This window comes from Phalacrocorax aristotelis, chromosome 19 (genome assembly GCF_949628215.1).
Source record: "Phalacrocorax aristotelis chromosome 19, bGulAri2.1, whole genome shotgun sequence".
Lineage (NCBI taxonomy): Eukaryota > Metazoa > Chordata > Aves > Suliformes > Phalacrocoracidae > Phalacrocorax > Phalacrocorax aristotelis.
This window is the reverse complement of record NC_134294.1, coordinates 6,588,407-6,604,917: the sequence shown is the minus strand read 5'-3', so window position 1 is coordinate 6,604,917 and position 16,511 is coordinate 6,588,407. Positions and strand designations below refer to the sequence as shown.

General features: G+C 42.3%; 1 protein-coding gene across 4 annotated transcripts in view; it reads left to right on the top strand.

The window, feature by feature from the left end:
- The window catches only part of DVL1 (dishevelled segment polarity protein 1), a 104,216-nt gene that overhangs the window by 63,777 nt on the left and 23,928 nt on the right, over positions 1 to 16,511 (top strand). For all 4 annotated transcript variants that reach the window (XM_075113956.1, XM_075113955.1, XM_075113957.1 and 1 more), the window contains one exon: positions 12,249 to 12,387. In XM_075113956.1, the coding sequence (XP_074970057.1) occupies positions 12,249 to 12,387 (139 nt within the window). The remainder of the gene's footprint in view (positions 1 to 12,248; positions 12,388 to 16,511) is intronic.

Here is a 16,511-nt window from a genome sequence, read left to right as displayed (position 1 = left end):
GAGCCCGCTCCCAGCCTCCTCAGCCGTGGAATGCTCTTGCTTTTGTTGTTGGCCCTTTCATCACTTAAGCACCTGCTTTACTTCAAGGAAGCATGCTGAAATCCAAGTGATTTTGGTCAACCTCAGTTATGTAGCTGAAGTACGTGCTCACATTCTGTGTTGAACTGAATGCCTTATAGCTGCTAGGGGAAGCTGCCTTCTGGGCGTTGCTCCTGGTCCTCACTTTCAGCTGTGTGAGGTCTAGGGGAAGCTTTACGCTTACGTCATTCCTCTGCGGAGCTTTGGTTATTTGTACGCAACCCGTCACCTGTAGCAAGAGCACTTGTTTATAGGGTCTTCAACTTTTCATCTTACTGTGTTCCTTCAGTACTTTTTAGTAGACCATTCTTTGCTAATGGGAACCGGGCGGTGTATGATGTATATGCAGAGCACGTGCTCATTCTCATCCACAGATGCTCAGTAAAGCTGGGAAAACAAGCAGAGATGTTTTTTTTTTTCCAGGGGATTGCCTAGGTTTAAATTTGCTGTATTATTCTCCTGCTTCAGGCATGAGGTTTCACACCAAGAGTGCAAGTGGAAAGAGGTTTTGCTTTGATACTGCCGTTGTGCTCTTAGTGAGGTTAATGAAGTGACCTAGCTGAGAAAGATGAGCTCTGTCAGCTAAGCGTGGATTCAGTTACCTTCTCTGTATGTGTATGTATATGTAGGTATAATGATGATTATATTATGGAGGCTACATATGCAGGGAAATGATTTTTTTTTTTGAGAGAGAGAGACTTTGTGTCCAAAGGGGCTTTTGTATGAATTGGGGGATACATCTTTTGCTGATCACCTTTCACACTAACTAGTAGCAAATCTATCCCTGGCATTAGCTTCATATAAAATTAGTCTGAAAGCGTTGAGCTGTGAGTATTTCAGAGCTCCATTTTCTCTCTTAAAGCAACAAAAGTCCGTGTTGCTTTGGAAAGTTGACAAAGTCCTTTTAAGTGAAAGTAGAGTGAGGATCTTAATTAGAAACATGGGAGGTCTGCCCTGCACATGTTCTTGGGCCCCCTCGCTGTCCAGAACAAAGCTCCCATTCCAGTTTCCTGAGGAGGAGTGGGAAAGGGGATTGTGGAAGCTCTAATTAGGGAGGTAATTAAGGCACAAATTTTCTTTGGCGTTGGAGAATGTTTTATAGCTACTGCTAGGTTTCTGACAAGTCTGCAGATGTCAAGTGTCGGCAGTGGTGTTTCAACACTGGGTTTGCTGTGGGGTGAACGTAACTGTTGTGCAGCCAGCTGAAAAACGCCGGATAATGTGCACAAACCTGTGCTTTGAAAAGCTGTTAATGTGGGCGCACTTGTACTTCCCCAACTGTTTGAGACGAGGAGCTGTTGCAGATTTCTAGTCACTGCTGCAGTGTATGTGTTCTTTGCCGTAGTGTGTGCCAGGGAATCTGAACAAAACAAGCTGGGACTACAAAACAATTGCAATGGGAACTTGAACAGTGGTAGCTGAAAATATAGTTCTTCTCAGCAATTGTTGCTCTTTAAAGATGCTGTCGTGTATAATCGACTATGAGGTGGTTGGTGAGCCCCTGAAGTGACCGGGCGGCCGTGCAGGGATCCTGGCGGCGTAGGACCGTGTGCCTGTGAGAGCAGGGATTCTGTTACCGGTTGTAATCTGTCCTCTGTCAATGCCTGGAAGCCTTTCTCTGGTGGCGCTGTAGAACGATCAAGGGTAAGGGTTTAAGGGTTCCAAAGAACTTCAATCACGAGACAAGCCAAGGTGTACGCGTACAGCGCGCAGATGGGTACAAGCTAAAATGGGAGTGGACAATGTAATAGTCGTCATTCTGCCCTCCTTACATAGCAGAGCCCCTGACCCTTGCGCCCCGCCGTGAGCTGCACAGATGGGCTGGCAAGTCTCTGCTGAAAAAGTGGTAACATGTTTCCTGTTAATAATTGGTAAAGACTTTCTGCATTGGTGGGGACTGGAAGCTCTGTTGTTTTCACTCGTAACTGGGAGCTTGGCTGTGACTTCTTCCCGAGATGCTCTCACCTTTGTTCTCTGCGGTGTCACGGAACCCTCTTTATAGCTACTCTCTCCCACTTTCAGGGATAATTTGATTGAGTACTTTGATGTGCTTTTGTCCCTTAGGCAGGGCCTACTCTGCTGTTGATAAAAGTCAAGGAGGGCATATTTTAACCTCGTAGGCTATGCTTTATTCTAATCTCTGTGACACATGGAAAGGCTTTTGTCAGACAATCTCAATGAACTCGCTCATCCTCTAACGAAGAAACAGGAGCAGGGGGTCAACAGGGTAGAAAGTCCCTGGTTATTAGTGAACCAGAGCAGAGAACGAGTCTTGTTTAGACTGAAGACTTGGATACCTGGGAGTATTTTATGAATAAAACCCTAATAACATGGTATGTGAAAGTACTCACTCAATGATAATAGTTCCCAACCCCCACCCCCAGACAATGTTGGCTAAATTAGAAAAATTTAGAGAAGGGAATTTTAATTGGGGAGAGAGATTACAAAAACTTTATGGATTTAAATGCACACATAATTACACAGGAAACCTATCCTGTGAATTCAAGGCTGCCTGGTGCTGTTTGGGAGGTATAAAACAGTGTTAAAACTGAGGGGTATTTGCTTCCTCTATATATTGGAGGAGTGTATAGGAGCTTTTCTACAAAAGAAGATCTAGCTCAAACAGAAAATGTGACGTTGAACCCATTTTTTACATTTAAAATTTAACACAGAAGCTTTAGCTGGAAAAAGGAAAGGGAAAAAAATGTAAATGGGAGGCATTATTAGTATAGTGAGCTCTTCTGATCTAGTATATAAACCGGGGGTGTTTTCATTGGAATATCTAGAAATATGGAAGTTGATCTCAACTATCGGTGCCTCTTCAGCTCCGCAAAATGAGACTGAAAGCCCTTTACCTCATATCTGTTCACCCTTTCCAGCTGTGCAGCGGCTTTTAGAGAAACAAAGAAGTGAACCTTTTGCAGTGCTCAAAGAATAATTCCCTTCCAGTTTTGGTTTATATTGAACGATATGAGACGAGCTATAAATCGAAGTTTTAATTTTACGCAGGTAGGCCAACACACGGCTAATCAGAAGCCTTTGAAAATACATATTTGTATAATAAATATATTTAATTATAATAATAATAGTGTGGTTATATTTGATAAAATAAGTCACTACAGAAAAGTTAAGAGTAAAAGAGGAAAAGGGAGGGAGGCTGCATTTAGATATGTTTTTTTCCTCTGTTGGGGTCTTTCCTTTGCATCTCCAGATTGGGACCAAGTTTGGTTGCCTGGACGTGACATGCGGGCACAGATTTAAAGTCCTTTTCCTTCTGTAGCTCTGTGTTAGTGTTTTGCCGGTTGCTTTGGCTGGTTGGAATGGACTTATAGGTGCCAAGGAATTTCTGCCGATGTGGTGTTCAGACCTGGCGGCAGCGCTCCGGGTGAAGCCCTGCTGCAGGCAGCAAAATCACAGCTCAGATTGAGTCACAGCAGACAGACAAAATATATATACCTTACTGCCACCCTTCATCCATCTCTACTTGTCCGTGCCTTTCACTTTCTTCATACCTAATGCTTGTGAAGAATCCAAGGACCCTGTAAAATACCATATAAATCTGTCTTGTCTCCTAAGCGGTGTATGATGCCTGCTGCTGTAATCTGATTTCCCTGGCTGTGCTTTACACATGAGAAATCTGCTTTCCTTCCCCGTTAGAAGACAGGGATGGGAGGGGACAAAGTTTTCGTTTCTTATTCTTTCTGGTGGGTCTCCTGGACCTACAAGACAACCCTAATACACACGCTTTGTGGTTTCTTTGTATACTGGAAACATAATACTCTGCAACTTATCAGCTGAGGTAACGCAGGAGCCTGCAGGTGTGACCCCCACGGCCTTCTCCGGCCACGGCGGGCTTGCGGAGCCTGAGACCGCTGGTAGGAACCGCCTTCTGCGCCCGGGGAAGGTGGGGACTGAAAGGGATGGCAGAAAACTGGGCTGATGCTGCCCGGCGGTGGGAGAAAGTGTTCTGATGGGCAGGTGGATCAAGGGGTTTTTCTGTAAGGCTGAAGATGACTGAATTCTGTGGGAGAGATGGGGCCGGGGAGAGGGAAAGAAGATTACTTTGACATTAGGGATGGTGAACTTTTCCAGAAGCGAAGGTACACTTTCAGAATGCTATTCCCTGTGAAGCATTAAGACTTTGTAGAGACTTGCTATAAACACTCATTCGTTCAAGGTAATCCGTAACACTGGGATAGTCTATGAGTCGGACGACAAAATGACCTGGATGATGTTAGAGAACATTTACTTTTTGAAGAGCTCAGGTCAAAATCTTGAACAAATATGATGAATCTGTTGTAAATTTAGCATTTGAGCTACCAATTTAGCATCTGTGGTAACACCACACGAGAATGCTGAGACCATTGTAATATTAAACCTTGCTGCAATCAATGACACGAAAAGCAAACACTGATTTACACTAAGTATCATAATCTTGCATTTTTCTTAATTTCTTAGGCTTGTGGGGAACAAATGGCAAGAAAGGCTAATAAAAAGCTCTCAGGGAAATGGCGAGGTGAAAAGGTTTATGACATGATTGTAATATCACTTGGAAGGATCATCTTTTTAAATGTTCTACCTTAACAAATTAATGGCATATTCTATTTCTTTTGTGCTTGTCCTGAAGACCCAGTGAAAGAATGTGAAATTGTTTCTGAAATATTTGAATGACTGAGCCTTGAGAGCAGCTGAGCTATTGCAATCCTTGTTAAATTGCACAGAAGCTGCAAATGTTCAGTTTCTGAAGCTTTTGTGCTTTTGTAAGAAGTTAATAATTCAACAAGCGCTGCTCCTGTGCTGCAGCGTTGAAGTACACACTAGTAATGCCGGGGCATGTGGTTTGAGAGAGTATTTGAGGTACAGAAACCAAAGTTCTATCAGTTGTAAATCAACCAGAGATTTCTCCAGAATAAACAGAAACCTCTGCTTGATACCAAGGCACGGTCCATCCCTGATTCTAAGTGAAGACCTTAAAATGCACGTCTCAGTGAACCTCAGCTAGACATGAGCACGTACGTGTATGAGATCCAACGTTTGTTTCTGTAGCGTGGCTGTGGTTTGCCGTGTGCCGAACTTTGATTTTGTGAAACTTGTCTACAGTTTGTGAAACGTGTCTGCGTTACCATTTTTAATGGTGATGCCCCTATTTAGGCCTTGCGCACTTCTATGGTGTTGTGCTTTAAGTGGTTTGTGTCCTGACAGAACAATCCGTCTTCTTCAGGCTTCTCTAGAACAAGTGGAGTTGCTCCATCATCGGCATTTATATCAGGTTCAAGCTGAGAAACCTCTTAACTTAAGGTTGAGCTTAAACTGAAGCTTATCTCTTGGTAAAGACACTAACAGAAGTACGTGGAATTTAATGATGAGAAACAAATGTACGTGTTTGGGATTTTTTTATTCTTGTGTGAAAAATGCCTTCACCTCTGTCTCCAAAGAAGAGAAATTTTGTGAGAGGCTGGAAAACTGTGTATTTAGAGCTGAGATACGGTTCTGTAATACATTAAAGTAAGGGATAATTCAAAAGAAGCCCCAAATCAGTATAATCTCTAGTAACCTGACTATATTCTAAAAAGTAATTATGCAAATTCCAAAGGTCTATTTGTGTGTGGTTTATTGGGATAAAGAGAGCTCTGTCATGTTATAGGACCCCATTAAAAATGTGGCTATAAAAGTATTTGGATTTTCAGATCTGATCCTGCAGATGTGATTACTAGGCGTAGTGTGGAAATGGCAGTGGCAGATGGCAAAGCCAATGCAAATGATTTTTGTTCTATTTCCCCAGTCCTTCAAGATACACTGCTTACCAGACGTGCTGCCTCTTGGGCACAGGCTTCCTTGGGATTGTGTCATGGAGGAAGAGCGTGCAAAAATATATATATTTTTCATAATCTTTGAGTCTTCAGGAATGGAATTTTCCAGTGTCCCAGCAGGAGCCCTGACCTGGCTCTTTTCCTCTCTCACTGTGCATGAAAAATAACCACTTGTGGGAAGCTCCGTGTACATCTGGATATGTTTGTTGGACTTGGGCGGAGCGATAGTCACAGTGCACAGTGGGGATTTCCTTGAGCGGGCACAGCGTGGGCAGGGAAATGGTCACTCCCACGTTTTTGAAGTGTTTTGGTAGGAGCCACAGCAGGAGAGGCAACAGGAGCCGCGATCACAGGCACGTTCCCCTCTGAGATCCACTCCCCGTAGGAGATATTGTCACCAGTGGTGTCACCACCTGAGGAGGCCATTGGAACCAGTCAGATGCTGTCCAGAAGCACAGCTCCGCAGGTATCGCTGTAGGTATTAACGTTCATTTCAACTGAAGTTTCTAAGCAGTCAGTGCCCTTATTTTGTGCAGGGAAACTGAGGCCCTCAGTATAAAAATGAGGTAATGCACGCTGATTCTAAAGAGTACGTGAAAGTTTGGGTGGTGATTATTGGGTTTGGGGAGTTTATGTCCATGCTAATGTATTGCAGCATTGATAAAATCCTCAGCTGGGTTCTCCCCAGTCTCTTAAATTTGGATCCTGCCATATTGGACCCATTGCTCTTGAGTGTTCCTTGGGATTCATAGGCTGCAGCACTGACCCTGTCCTTAATGTCTTGGGCATAAGCTCTGTTACCTTCGCACAGAAATGGGACCTTGCATCTCTCTTGCCTGAGGCCCTCAGGGCTATCGTTGGCATTGTAGACTCTGGGGTGAATTTTATGGCACAGCTTGCAGCGTTCCAGCCACGTGAGCCCTCAGAATTAATAGTGCATCCCTTCAGGGACAGCCAGTCATCCAGACATAGCTCATATACAGGCCATGGCATGGTATCAAACTGCCATTTCTTTATTCTTTAGTTAACACAGAAAATATGCAGGCTGAGGTGAAAATATGTATGGATGCCATTTCCACGCCTTGACTTCCTCTGTGTTTCTGATTGTTCTGATGCTGGAAAAGCCTTAGTAAGCACAAAGCATCGCTTGTCTTAAACGTTCTCTGTTACTTTAGTTGAAAAGCAAATGAAAGTTCAGTGTTTTCCCTGTCAAATGCAGGTGTGTCTCAGTGTATCAGAGGTACTGCTGCTTCACTGAGCAATGGAGTGCTAAAGAAAATACTCCGCTGGCGTGTTTTTGCACAGCATGTTTGAGGCAGCCTTCAGCTGGTTAAAAATTCTGTCTGGTCCTAAAACTGTCCTCGGTGTGAAAGTTGTCCCCTGAGAACTAGAAATCATAGAGCTTTGATGTGGGCCCTTAATTCTTCATGATGGTTATGAACTGATCAGGTTTGTGTGCGGGATAAATTATTTCAGCTCCTGTCAGTAATTACATAAACTGTAAAATAATCACAGTATGTTATCTGTGCCTGCTGTGCTGTAATCCTTCATATATCTTAGGCCAAGCAGGAGAGGAAGAGCATTTCGTACAAGAAATGCTGATTAAGAACAACACAGTAGAGTCAGAAAGCTTGTATTTGAGCCCAGTTAGAGCTGGGTGACAGCTGAATTATTCTTCAGTGCCATAGATAGGAAGTTAAGTTTTGAAGGAAGCTTGCTTGGAGACAGCATGAGAATGGTCTTTCAGGCTGATAGCAGGAAGAAAATTCAGAGTTGGAGCTGGGAAGTTTCTTACTAGTAATAAAACAACACACAACTGCTGACTGTGGTGTCCGGTGGTTAGAGACATGGAAAACACATCAGCTGAGTTACAGGATTTTGTCTATTGAAGGTATTGGGGAAATGACTCTGAATGGCAAATGCAATAAAATAGCAATCTGCTTATAGAGTTTTTAAGGACAAAATTCTTCTGAATAAAGAACGCACGATGGATGAGATGTGGCACTGTGGAACATGTCCTGGTTTCCTAGCAGTCCTCACTGCCAGGTGCAACTGGTCCGGGAGAGAGCTTGGAGATTGCAGTCTGCAGGTATCTACCTTTAACGCTCCCTAATTCATCCCATGCAGAATTCTCAGCCGAGAAGTGAATGCAGGATGGAATTTTATAGTGGAAAAGGTCCACAAGAGTGAAAGCTTTTAGACCACCCACTTGGAATGAAATGAAGAATCTGTACTGTCTAATAATCATGACCTGCAATGGGAGAGGCAGGACTGGGTGACTTCTAGGGGGCACCTGAGACAACCCACCTATTGATGGCCACAGGCTCCCTCCCTCCCTCCCGAGCTGCACGAACAGGCTAGTTTTGCAGAGGATTACAAAATCATGCTGGCACCTTTTTTTCTGGGCTGTATGCTTAATAATAATCAAAGCCAGATGTAAATAAAGTATCTCTGATGAGAGAAGGATGCTGCCCAAATTTGCTTCCTATTTATACCAGTTAAATGTGGATAAAATCTAGGGCATTGTTCTCTGTTATCTACTGCGCACCCAGTCAGAGCTGGGAAAGCCCCTCTGACAGGGGCTTGTTTTAAATATCAGGGCTCTGTTTAATGTCAGCTTCTCCAAGTGAAATCAGCATTATCACCCAACACTGATGCGATTACTTCTATAAGTTGCAAGTGATGAATAGTAGAGGAAGGCAGGAAAAAACAAGCACAGTAATAAAAAAGAAGGGTTTTTTCAAGTGGAGAAACATAAATCGGTTTTCTCCATGGCTAATGTTTTGAATTCCATCTGTTCTAGCTTTTATACTGCTCCTGTACAAAAAAATAGAAATTTAAAACAGATTTGTTGTAAATTGAGCACCAGCTGAGATTTGCTGTCACTTCCTATGCCATTTCCTATTGAAGCTGGAAGGGAAACGTCAGTGGAAGCAAGAGTCTCGAATAATCAGCAGCCAATTTGAAGTTGTTTGGGACGGTATTGGATTTGCATTTGATGAGAGTCTCTGTCCGTCATAACTCAGAATCGTGATCACTTTGCCACAAACCACTGGAGGAACGTCACCACCCTTTCGGGGTTGTCATTCCCTCTTCAGGAAAACTGCGCAGAGCTTGGAAGGGTGATGGTGTTGCATGTGTTCTGCTAGTCCAACGTGCTGATTTGGTTGTTGGTGGTGATATTCTCGCAAGCCAACAATTGCTCCTGAAATTAGGTTTAAAGGTGAAGTGCGTTGAGAAGGGAGACAAGGGGCTCGTGTGATCAGAGTACGGAATGCTTTACTTCCTTGCAAATTATCTGGCTGCTAGGTAGCCGGTGTCAATTGTTAGCTGTTCCAGTACTGTCTCCAGTGAATGCATATTGGGTTATGCCATCTGTTGGAATAAGAGGCTTTAATTCACTCCAAAGTTTCTGATGTTTCGCTGTGTAGAAGCAAAGAATAAATGGACAAGGTGGCTGGGCTTGGTTTTATACTTAAACTGAGGCTGAAGAGGTTGAGTCGAATTTGTCCAGTGCTGTGATTAGCATCCAGGTTTCCAGATCCAGTGAAATATTTTGAACTCCAGGCTGTGCTATATAAAGACTTAAAAAATGAATTTGTAGCACAAGAAAAGAAGGCACTTAATTGTTCCAGTCTGTGACGTTCTCCTTAGTCTTAAAAGTCAGAACTCTGACTGTCTAAAGCCTATTAATTTGTTGAAAAGTGCTGTTTTCTCAGCTTTAGAGTCTGGATGTCTTTTCCCTTCTTCTTTTTTCCCATTTTTGTTATGGATAAAAGCAACTTTGAAAGAATTGGGGGTTTTTTTAAGCCTGGAGGAATAGCTGGCGTTGACCATTCAGGGACTCTGTAGATTGGATTACCTGACCTTGACTCTCAATGGTCAAAGCTGCCTGTTCCCGATGAGAAGAAACAATATAGTCTAGATCTCCTCAGTAACGATGCCATAAACAGCTGTATCGGTTTCTACGCTATCTGGATGAGATATTCCCTCTAAGCTGTTAGTGCCAGCTTAGAAGAAGTAAAACTTGGCCAGGCTCTGCATTTCTTTTTATCTGTGTACATCTGGCCTATGCAGGCATAATTGGCTCCTGTTTAAATTTTAGTTTAAAGGCAGAGTTAGGAGATTATTTGAGTGTGGATGTGGGATTCCTGAAGGTGCTTTATTTTCAGCTAATCATCTGTGCTACCAAAAGAAGCACATTAATAGTAATTTTCCAGTCTATATGAGACTGCAGAGTTTGAGGAAACCGATGAACACTTGTTTATGCAGACAGAACTGAAAATTCAGGCCTTTAAATGCTTTCTTCCCACTGTGTCTACGGAGAGTTGTCGTTCTGAAGTCTTGAGTTGCTGTTGATGAGCTGATTAACGTTTTTTCAGTGAGATGGAGTGTTACCACCCAGTACTGGCAGCTCACTAAGGTAGCTGTCATGACCAAATTACGGAAGGAGAGGCTTTCTTTACTGTAGAATGTGCAGTCTAAAAAGGTCTGGTAAATGCTGTTTTGTGTCCATTTTACGCATGGGGAAGTGAGAGACGGAGTGCTAGGAGTAAGGAGCTCTGGAGGCAGAGCCTGAAAGGGAAACCTGATAAGCTTCATTTTTTTAACACCACATGGCCTTTGACTTCGAGGCAGTTCCTAGAGGACAGCAGTCACTCCCTGGCTCACCATTACTAGTATTGCTAGTTTCAGAAGAGGATTCGAGGCTTGAATAAATGGTAACATCTCAACTGCCCTTCAGCATATGGCAAGATGAAAAACAAGCGTCAGTTCTGAGAAGGGTGATGAAGCGATGCTACTGTTGGGCTTTTCTTCAAACCAAAGCTCGGTGCTATTGCAGGAGGAAATGTTTTTGCTCTGTGACTTGAAAGAAGATTTGGTCTTCTTGGGTAGCCAGTTTGTTTTCGCAGCCGTTTGCTCTGCCTGTAGATGCGTCTAGCAGCTGGGTGATCGAACGGGATATGGAAGTGACATAGCTGGAAAATTTGTTACAGCCTTATGCTTCAATTATGTCACTGTGCAGAAATGAATGATTTAGATATAGGTATAAAAATTTGAGATGAGATCTTGTACACGTATGTCTGTTACCTTTACTGAATCTCTTAAAACCCTTTATGGACATAAATAATTAGGCCCACGTTCCTCAGGCAGGAAGAAAGCTAATAATTTTTTTTTATCTCACTGCTGAGCAGCTCGAAACAGGAGTGAAGGCTAGCCAGAGTGGACTTCACAGCCAGGTATTTAGGGTGACTCCTGGGTTTTTTCAAACCATGTTACTTTAATAGTCAGCAAGAACTGTTAATTAACTTTCAGCGTGTACAGTTGCAGAGCATCACGTACAGTTCCTCCTGCAGACCCTCCTCCTTTGTGAAGGTTTTCTGTTCTGTAATTGAAGAGCAGATCCCTTGGATCTGGGAGGGAGTTGTGAGTTTGGAGAGTGTGTTTTAAAATATCAGTCTGTCTTTTGAACCCTCTTACATTTATTTCTTGACCAAGTACCTTATCAAGTGGAACCTTTCTTGTTTCAGGGGAAGGAGTGTTCTCGGCAAAATAGAGCACTTACAGGTTATGGATCTTCTAATGAGTGGTCCCTGAAGGGAAGCAGGCAGAGGAAAATCCATAAAATAGATCCATAAAATATCTCTAGAAAAAAATGAATCACTGCTGCCTTCAAGTAATTGGTGTTCTTACTGAGGGGATTACCTACAGGAATGTTTGTGTGTCTGACAACATTCGCACAGCCAGGGCTTAGTAAGAAATTGTTCTGAAGCATCTTACGCATGTGGAATAGTTAAGCCAGTGTGACTTTTATAGCTGTACTGCCCAGCCAAGAGGGTGTAGGTATGGGGATGAGAACGCGTAGCACAGATCAAGGGAGAGGTGGTTTTATGGGTGAGATATTAATAGAATTCATCAAGGAGTGTTGTTTAACGCTTTCTGTGCTGCTAGGCCTATCCATACAAACTCAAATTGTGTTGTCTCCTGCTTTTTCAAGATACGTACCTTCCTGTTGACATCAACTTCTCACGGCCGCTCTAACTGATGTTCTAATACCGTTATAGTACTTGTTCATGCCTGCTGCTTCTGCCTCGATCCATTTATGGCTTGCCCGTGAACTGAGCCGTAGACAAATGAAAAAGTGAGGACGAAGGTAGGTAGGCAGGCGGGCCAGCCGGAGCAGTAGGCTTTCCAGCTGTTGGATGAAATCAGGTTCTGCAAAGAGCTTGGTTTCAGCGTGAGGATCGTCCTGCAGAGCTGTCTGCAGCCGTCAGTATGAATGTGGTGCTACTCACAGTGCCAGTTCTTCCTTGCTTTTCCTCTTTGCCAAGTAATACTGCATTGATTTTGTTTTTACAGTCCCTCGGATCAATGGCCATCCGAAAATGGACAGACACCGTGAGCACCCTCCTGGTTATGACAGCTCTTCTACCATGATGAGTAGCGAGCTGGAATCCAGCAGCTTCATTGACTCTGATGATGATGACAACACAAGCAGGTAGGGCATTGGCATAGCACCTGCGCTGTTAAATACTGTTTGCATCTGTTTCCCACCACTTCACTGTATTTCTGGGCTTTCCTGAAACGTGCTGACCAGTGAGATGAGAAGATTTATATCTTTTCTTCCCCCCCCCCCTTTTTTTTTTTTTTGTTAATTTGTCCTTTCTTTTTTTTCCTGCTACATGTGATTTGAGCACTCAGAATTCGTCAGTAACATCATGTTGTATATAATCCCTGCTCTGAGAAACAAGCTAAGTTATTGGGGTCGCTCTCCAAGCTGCCTAATAGCCGCTGTTCCAATTAAGAGAAAAATTCTGTTCCTGTTCTTTCATTTTAATAGCAAGAATGATCAAAGCAACGTGAAACTGTCTACCTATTTATAAAGTAATGGTGTGAATATTGTAACAAAATACCTTCAGCATAGATTCCTAATAAGTATGCACTTCACTAAAGCTGCATTGTAGAGGAATTCCTGTGTAATTGCATAGTCTGAGACCTATGAGCAGTACCAGAATTCATCAAAGTTAATGCTATTGCAAAGGCAGGCTGCGATGCCATATATTTATGACTTCTTAATTATTTTTTTTCTTTCTGTGCAGCCAGAGAGAATGTGAATTATTTCTTGCTTTTTGCAAAAAAGGTCTCAATTTCAAGACATCCCTGTTAATCTCTAGAGATATTTTTCTTGTTCCATTAAAGGCTTATAAGCCAATACATTTATCAGATTCTAAATATCTATTTTTAAAGTTGTAACATCAATCAAAACTAATATCGTTCCCTTTTGTGGCTGCAGCGACAGCATTCTCTGAACACAGTCTCTAGAGCTGTTGTTCATGCAAACGAGCTGTGAAAACCCATTACAGATTTATGTTAATTGTCAGAGAACAAGAAGATTACAGATCTCTGGGGTTCGTAGAGATCTGTAGCTAAAGCAAATAAGGTGCAATGTGATATTATTAAATTCTAGGTAGAATGGAAGCAGCAAAGAACAGCTAGTCCCGGAGATACTTAAACATATGCTATGTTTACAAACAGATTATTGGCTTATTGAACTCAGTGGGTATATTTAGTCTCGCAGTTAGTCATAGCTTAAAAACCTGTTGAAGGACAGGAGTTCCTTCAAAGTCTTGTTTAAGGCTGGGTGTTTCCAAAGGGTTGAAAGGGTAACTAAATGAACATTTAACATTTGGTCCTGAATTGGTTTCAAGAACTTACTTTGCAGTTACTGTGAAGTTGCCAACACCCGAAGATACAGAAAATTAACTTCCTGGATGCTTTGTACTTCACCTAGATATTAATGTGCATAAAGGGTTGGCAAGATCAGAAGTTAACCTGAATGTACTCTAAGCTTTCCGAAAGCCTTTAGGGCTTCTAACCCTCCTTCCCTCCCTAAAAATATCAAGCCCACAAAAACAAAAACAACCCTGCAGCTGATGTTGTTTCTTGCAAATAAATTAATCATTTCCATGGCAGCAAGATATGCAGTAGGGCAGGATTAGCACAGTCAGGGTGGCCACTGAAGCACATTATACCAGACCCAGCTAAATCTTTCTTTATTATTAAAGTAAAGCTTCCTGCGTCTGACCTGAGAAGAAAGAGACTCTTCGAAGCTGCTGCGCAGGCCTTTTCCTTTCTAGACTAGGGCAGAAGCTTTTGGCACACGGAATAGCTGCCAGGCCAGCTAGTCAGGAAGAACAACTAAATGGAATGCTCCAAGGTATGCTGTTGTGCTACAGCGATGATGTTCTCAAGCAGATGAGAGATTGTGCTGGCAGGGAGCTTTCTTTAGAGGCAAACACAGCCAAATAGAAAGGCGAGCATGCTCCAGATCTGCTGGAGACAGCGGCCTGGGGAAAAAGAGGTTGAAGGGGTAAGTTTGTTTAATAACAACTGGTGAACTCTGGTGTCAGAACCTGCATTGGAAAGGAGGTTGTACGTGGTCACTGAGAGGAGAAATCAGATGTAAAGGATGTTACTGTCTCGGAAGTGAAGAGGTTGTAAGGTTGAGGATGCTTTTCTAACAGCGCGGGTTTGCCATTGCTTTGTTTGTAACTCGGAGCAGTGCGGCAGAGATGGTTGATTTCCAGTCCGAGGAAGTTCTGTTGCGTCTAGAGAGAAAGAATAATTTTTTGTTTCTGTGAATTAATTTGTTCACAAATGTTACAGGGCTGTAGGGAACCCTTCAAGGAGTGCGAGTGCAATAATTTATTTCCTTTGTTTTCAAAGTATGATATAATGGAGCGTTAGTGTTCTTTGCAGGTAGTAGGTGGCATCTGGAGTGCAGGTTGATGTAGGGAGCTCCTGGTAAGCTTTACAGTAAGTGTCTTATTTCTGTCCTCTGTTAAGCAAATACAGGTCTAGTAGATACGGTGTCTGTAGCTCTAGGATTATTGTTGGCCTCTAGCAATTAGTGTTCTCAGTTCAATGTAACTGAAATAATTCACTGCAAAAAATTGATTAAGTTTATTTCTCATTTAAGAAATTAACATTAGTTCTTTTTAGACTACATGGGTAAACTTTCTTTAACAAATTGTTACCTTTTTTCCTTCCTTTGGGGAATGTAGATTGGACAAATTATTATTCTAAAAATCTCTTCTGTGGGATTTATTAGACTTTCTGTCAGAAGTGGAGTCAGGGTTTTGGCCAGTAGCTAGTGCAGGAAATTGGTAGTTATGATTCCAGATTAGTTTTTCATCTTTGCAGTTTATTTTTCCCAAAAGCTCAAATCTTGTTTTGCTCATCAAATTGTAATAACTTTTATTCATTTCTGGGGATACTTCAGGGATCAAAATATGACTCCTCATTAGAATACATTTGAGCTGCTATTTAGCATCGCACATAATCCTAGACTATGAGGTACGCAGCATTTATGAACGATTTGGCAAGGGTGCATTAAGGCTATGGATTTAAAACACATTACAAGAAGAGATGATGACGTGTACTGTAGCTACATGAACATAGATACACGCTTGACTCCTTGTTAAGAAATGGCAGAGAATGTGAAACCTGACATGTACAAATATGCTTTCACACAGTGGGAGTCTGGCCAAAACAAGCTGTCTTGCCTTCCACTTACGCATAGGTTGACCACGGCAGCTTAAGTCATTGTCCAGCTTCCCCCAAGAAGGGATGAAAAAACTGAGTAGAGCGATCTCTCCATTTATGCTTTCTCCCATGTAATAAGTTAAATTTTCTAATATTTAGCTGCGTAGAAGCCAATGTACAAACACACAAAAATGTTTCTGCAGTGCCTTCTGATCATCAATTTTGTGCAAGGCTGCTTTAGCTTAAGTAGTTAGTTCTCTGAAATATTGCCTGTCCCCTTGAATTAAACCTGAACTGAGGCTTTTCTGAGGAACTGATTTCCATTCTTCCAATCTAATGCTGCGTAGAATGAAAAAAAATTCTGCAGAGTAGAAGAACTTCTCACATAGTATCATCTGGTAACAGAAGTTCAGAGATTTGCAGCTAAACTCTGGTTTTACTGGTTTAATTTAAAAGAAAAATCCAAAACGTTCACTGCTTACAGGGGAATCTAAACTTTTGGTCACATACTGAAATTGAAAGAAATTTCCAAAGTAGTCTCACCCCCCAGTTGCCAAAGTAAAGAGGGAGGGCAAAAGTGAAGAAGGAACAAGATGCTGGTGTTAGTATAAGGTAACTGTTCACACCTTCATCACCTTGGCTGTGCTCTGTCTGCCTTTCTGCAGTGTACTTAGACTTCTCTTCTTTTTTTCCAGTCCATCTTTTTAGACCCATCCCTGATCTATCTCTCTTTAGAGAGTAATGAAAGCATTTTTGTGTCCTGTACTTGTTGGTAGAGAGCAATTCTGTTTTCTAGTGATACTCAGTGATGGTAAAAGGTAATTTTGGCCAGTCCAATTTTAGAAAATGAGACTAAAAGCTGTTTTTTTGAGCAACACCATGTTTATGTACTCTAGAGCAGGAGGAAGAAATTGGCATAGCCAGTCAACCTTGGCAGTCAGCAGCTCTTTTGTGCTGACAGAGGACATATACTAACATACATTGGAAGGTACTTTTAAGTTGCTTACTTCTTAGGATGTGAAGTGCCGTGATATAGCACCAGATTACTGTCAAGACTGCTTGAGACAAAGAAATTCA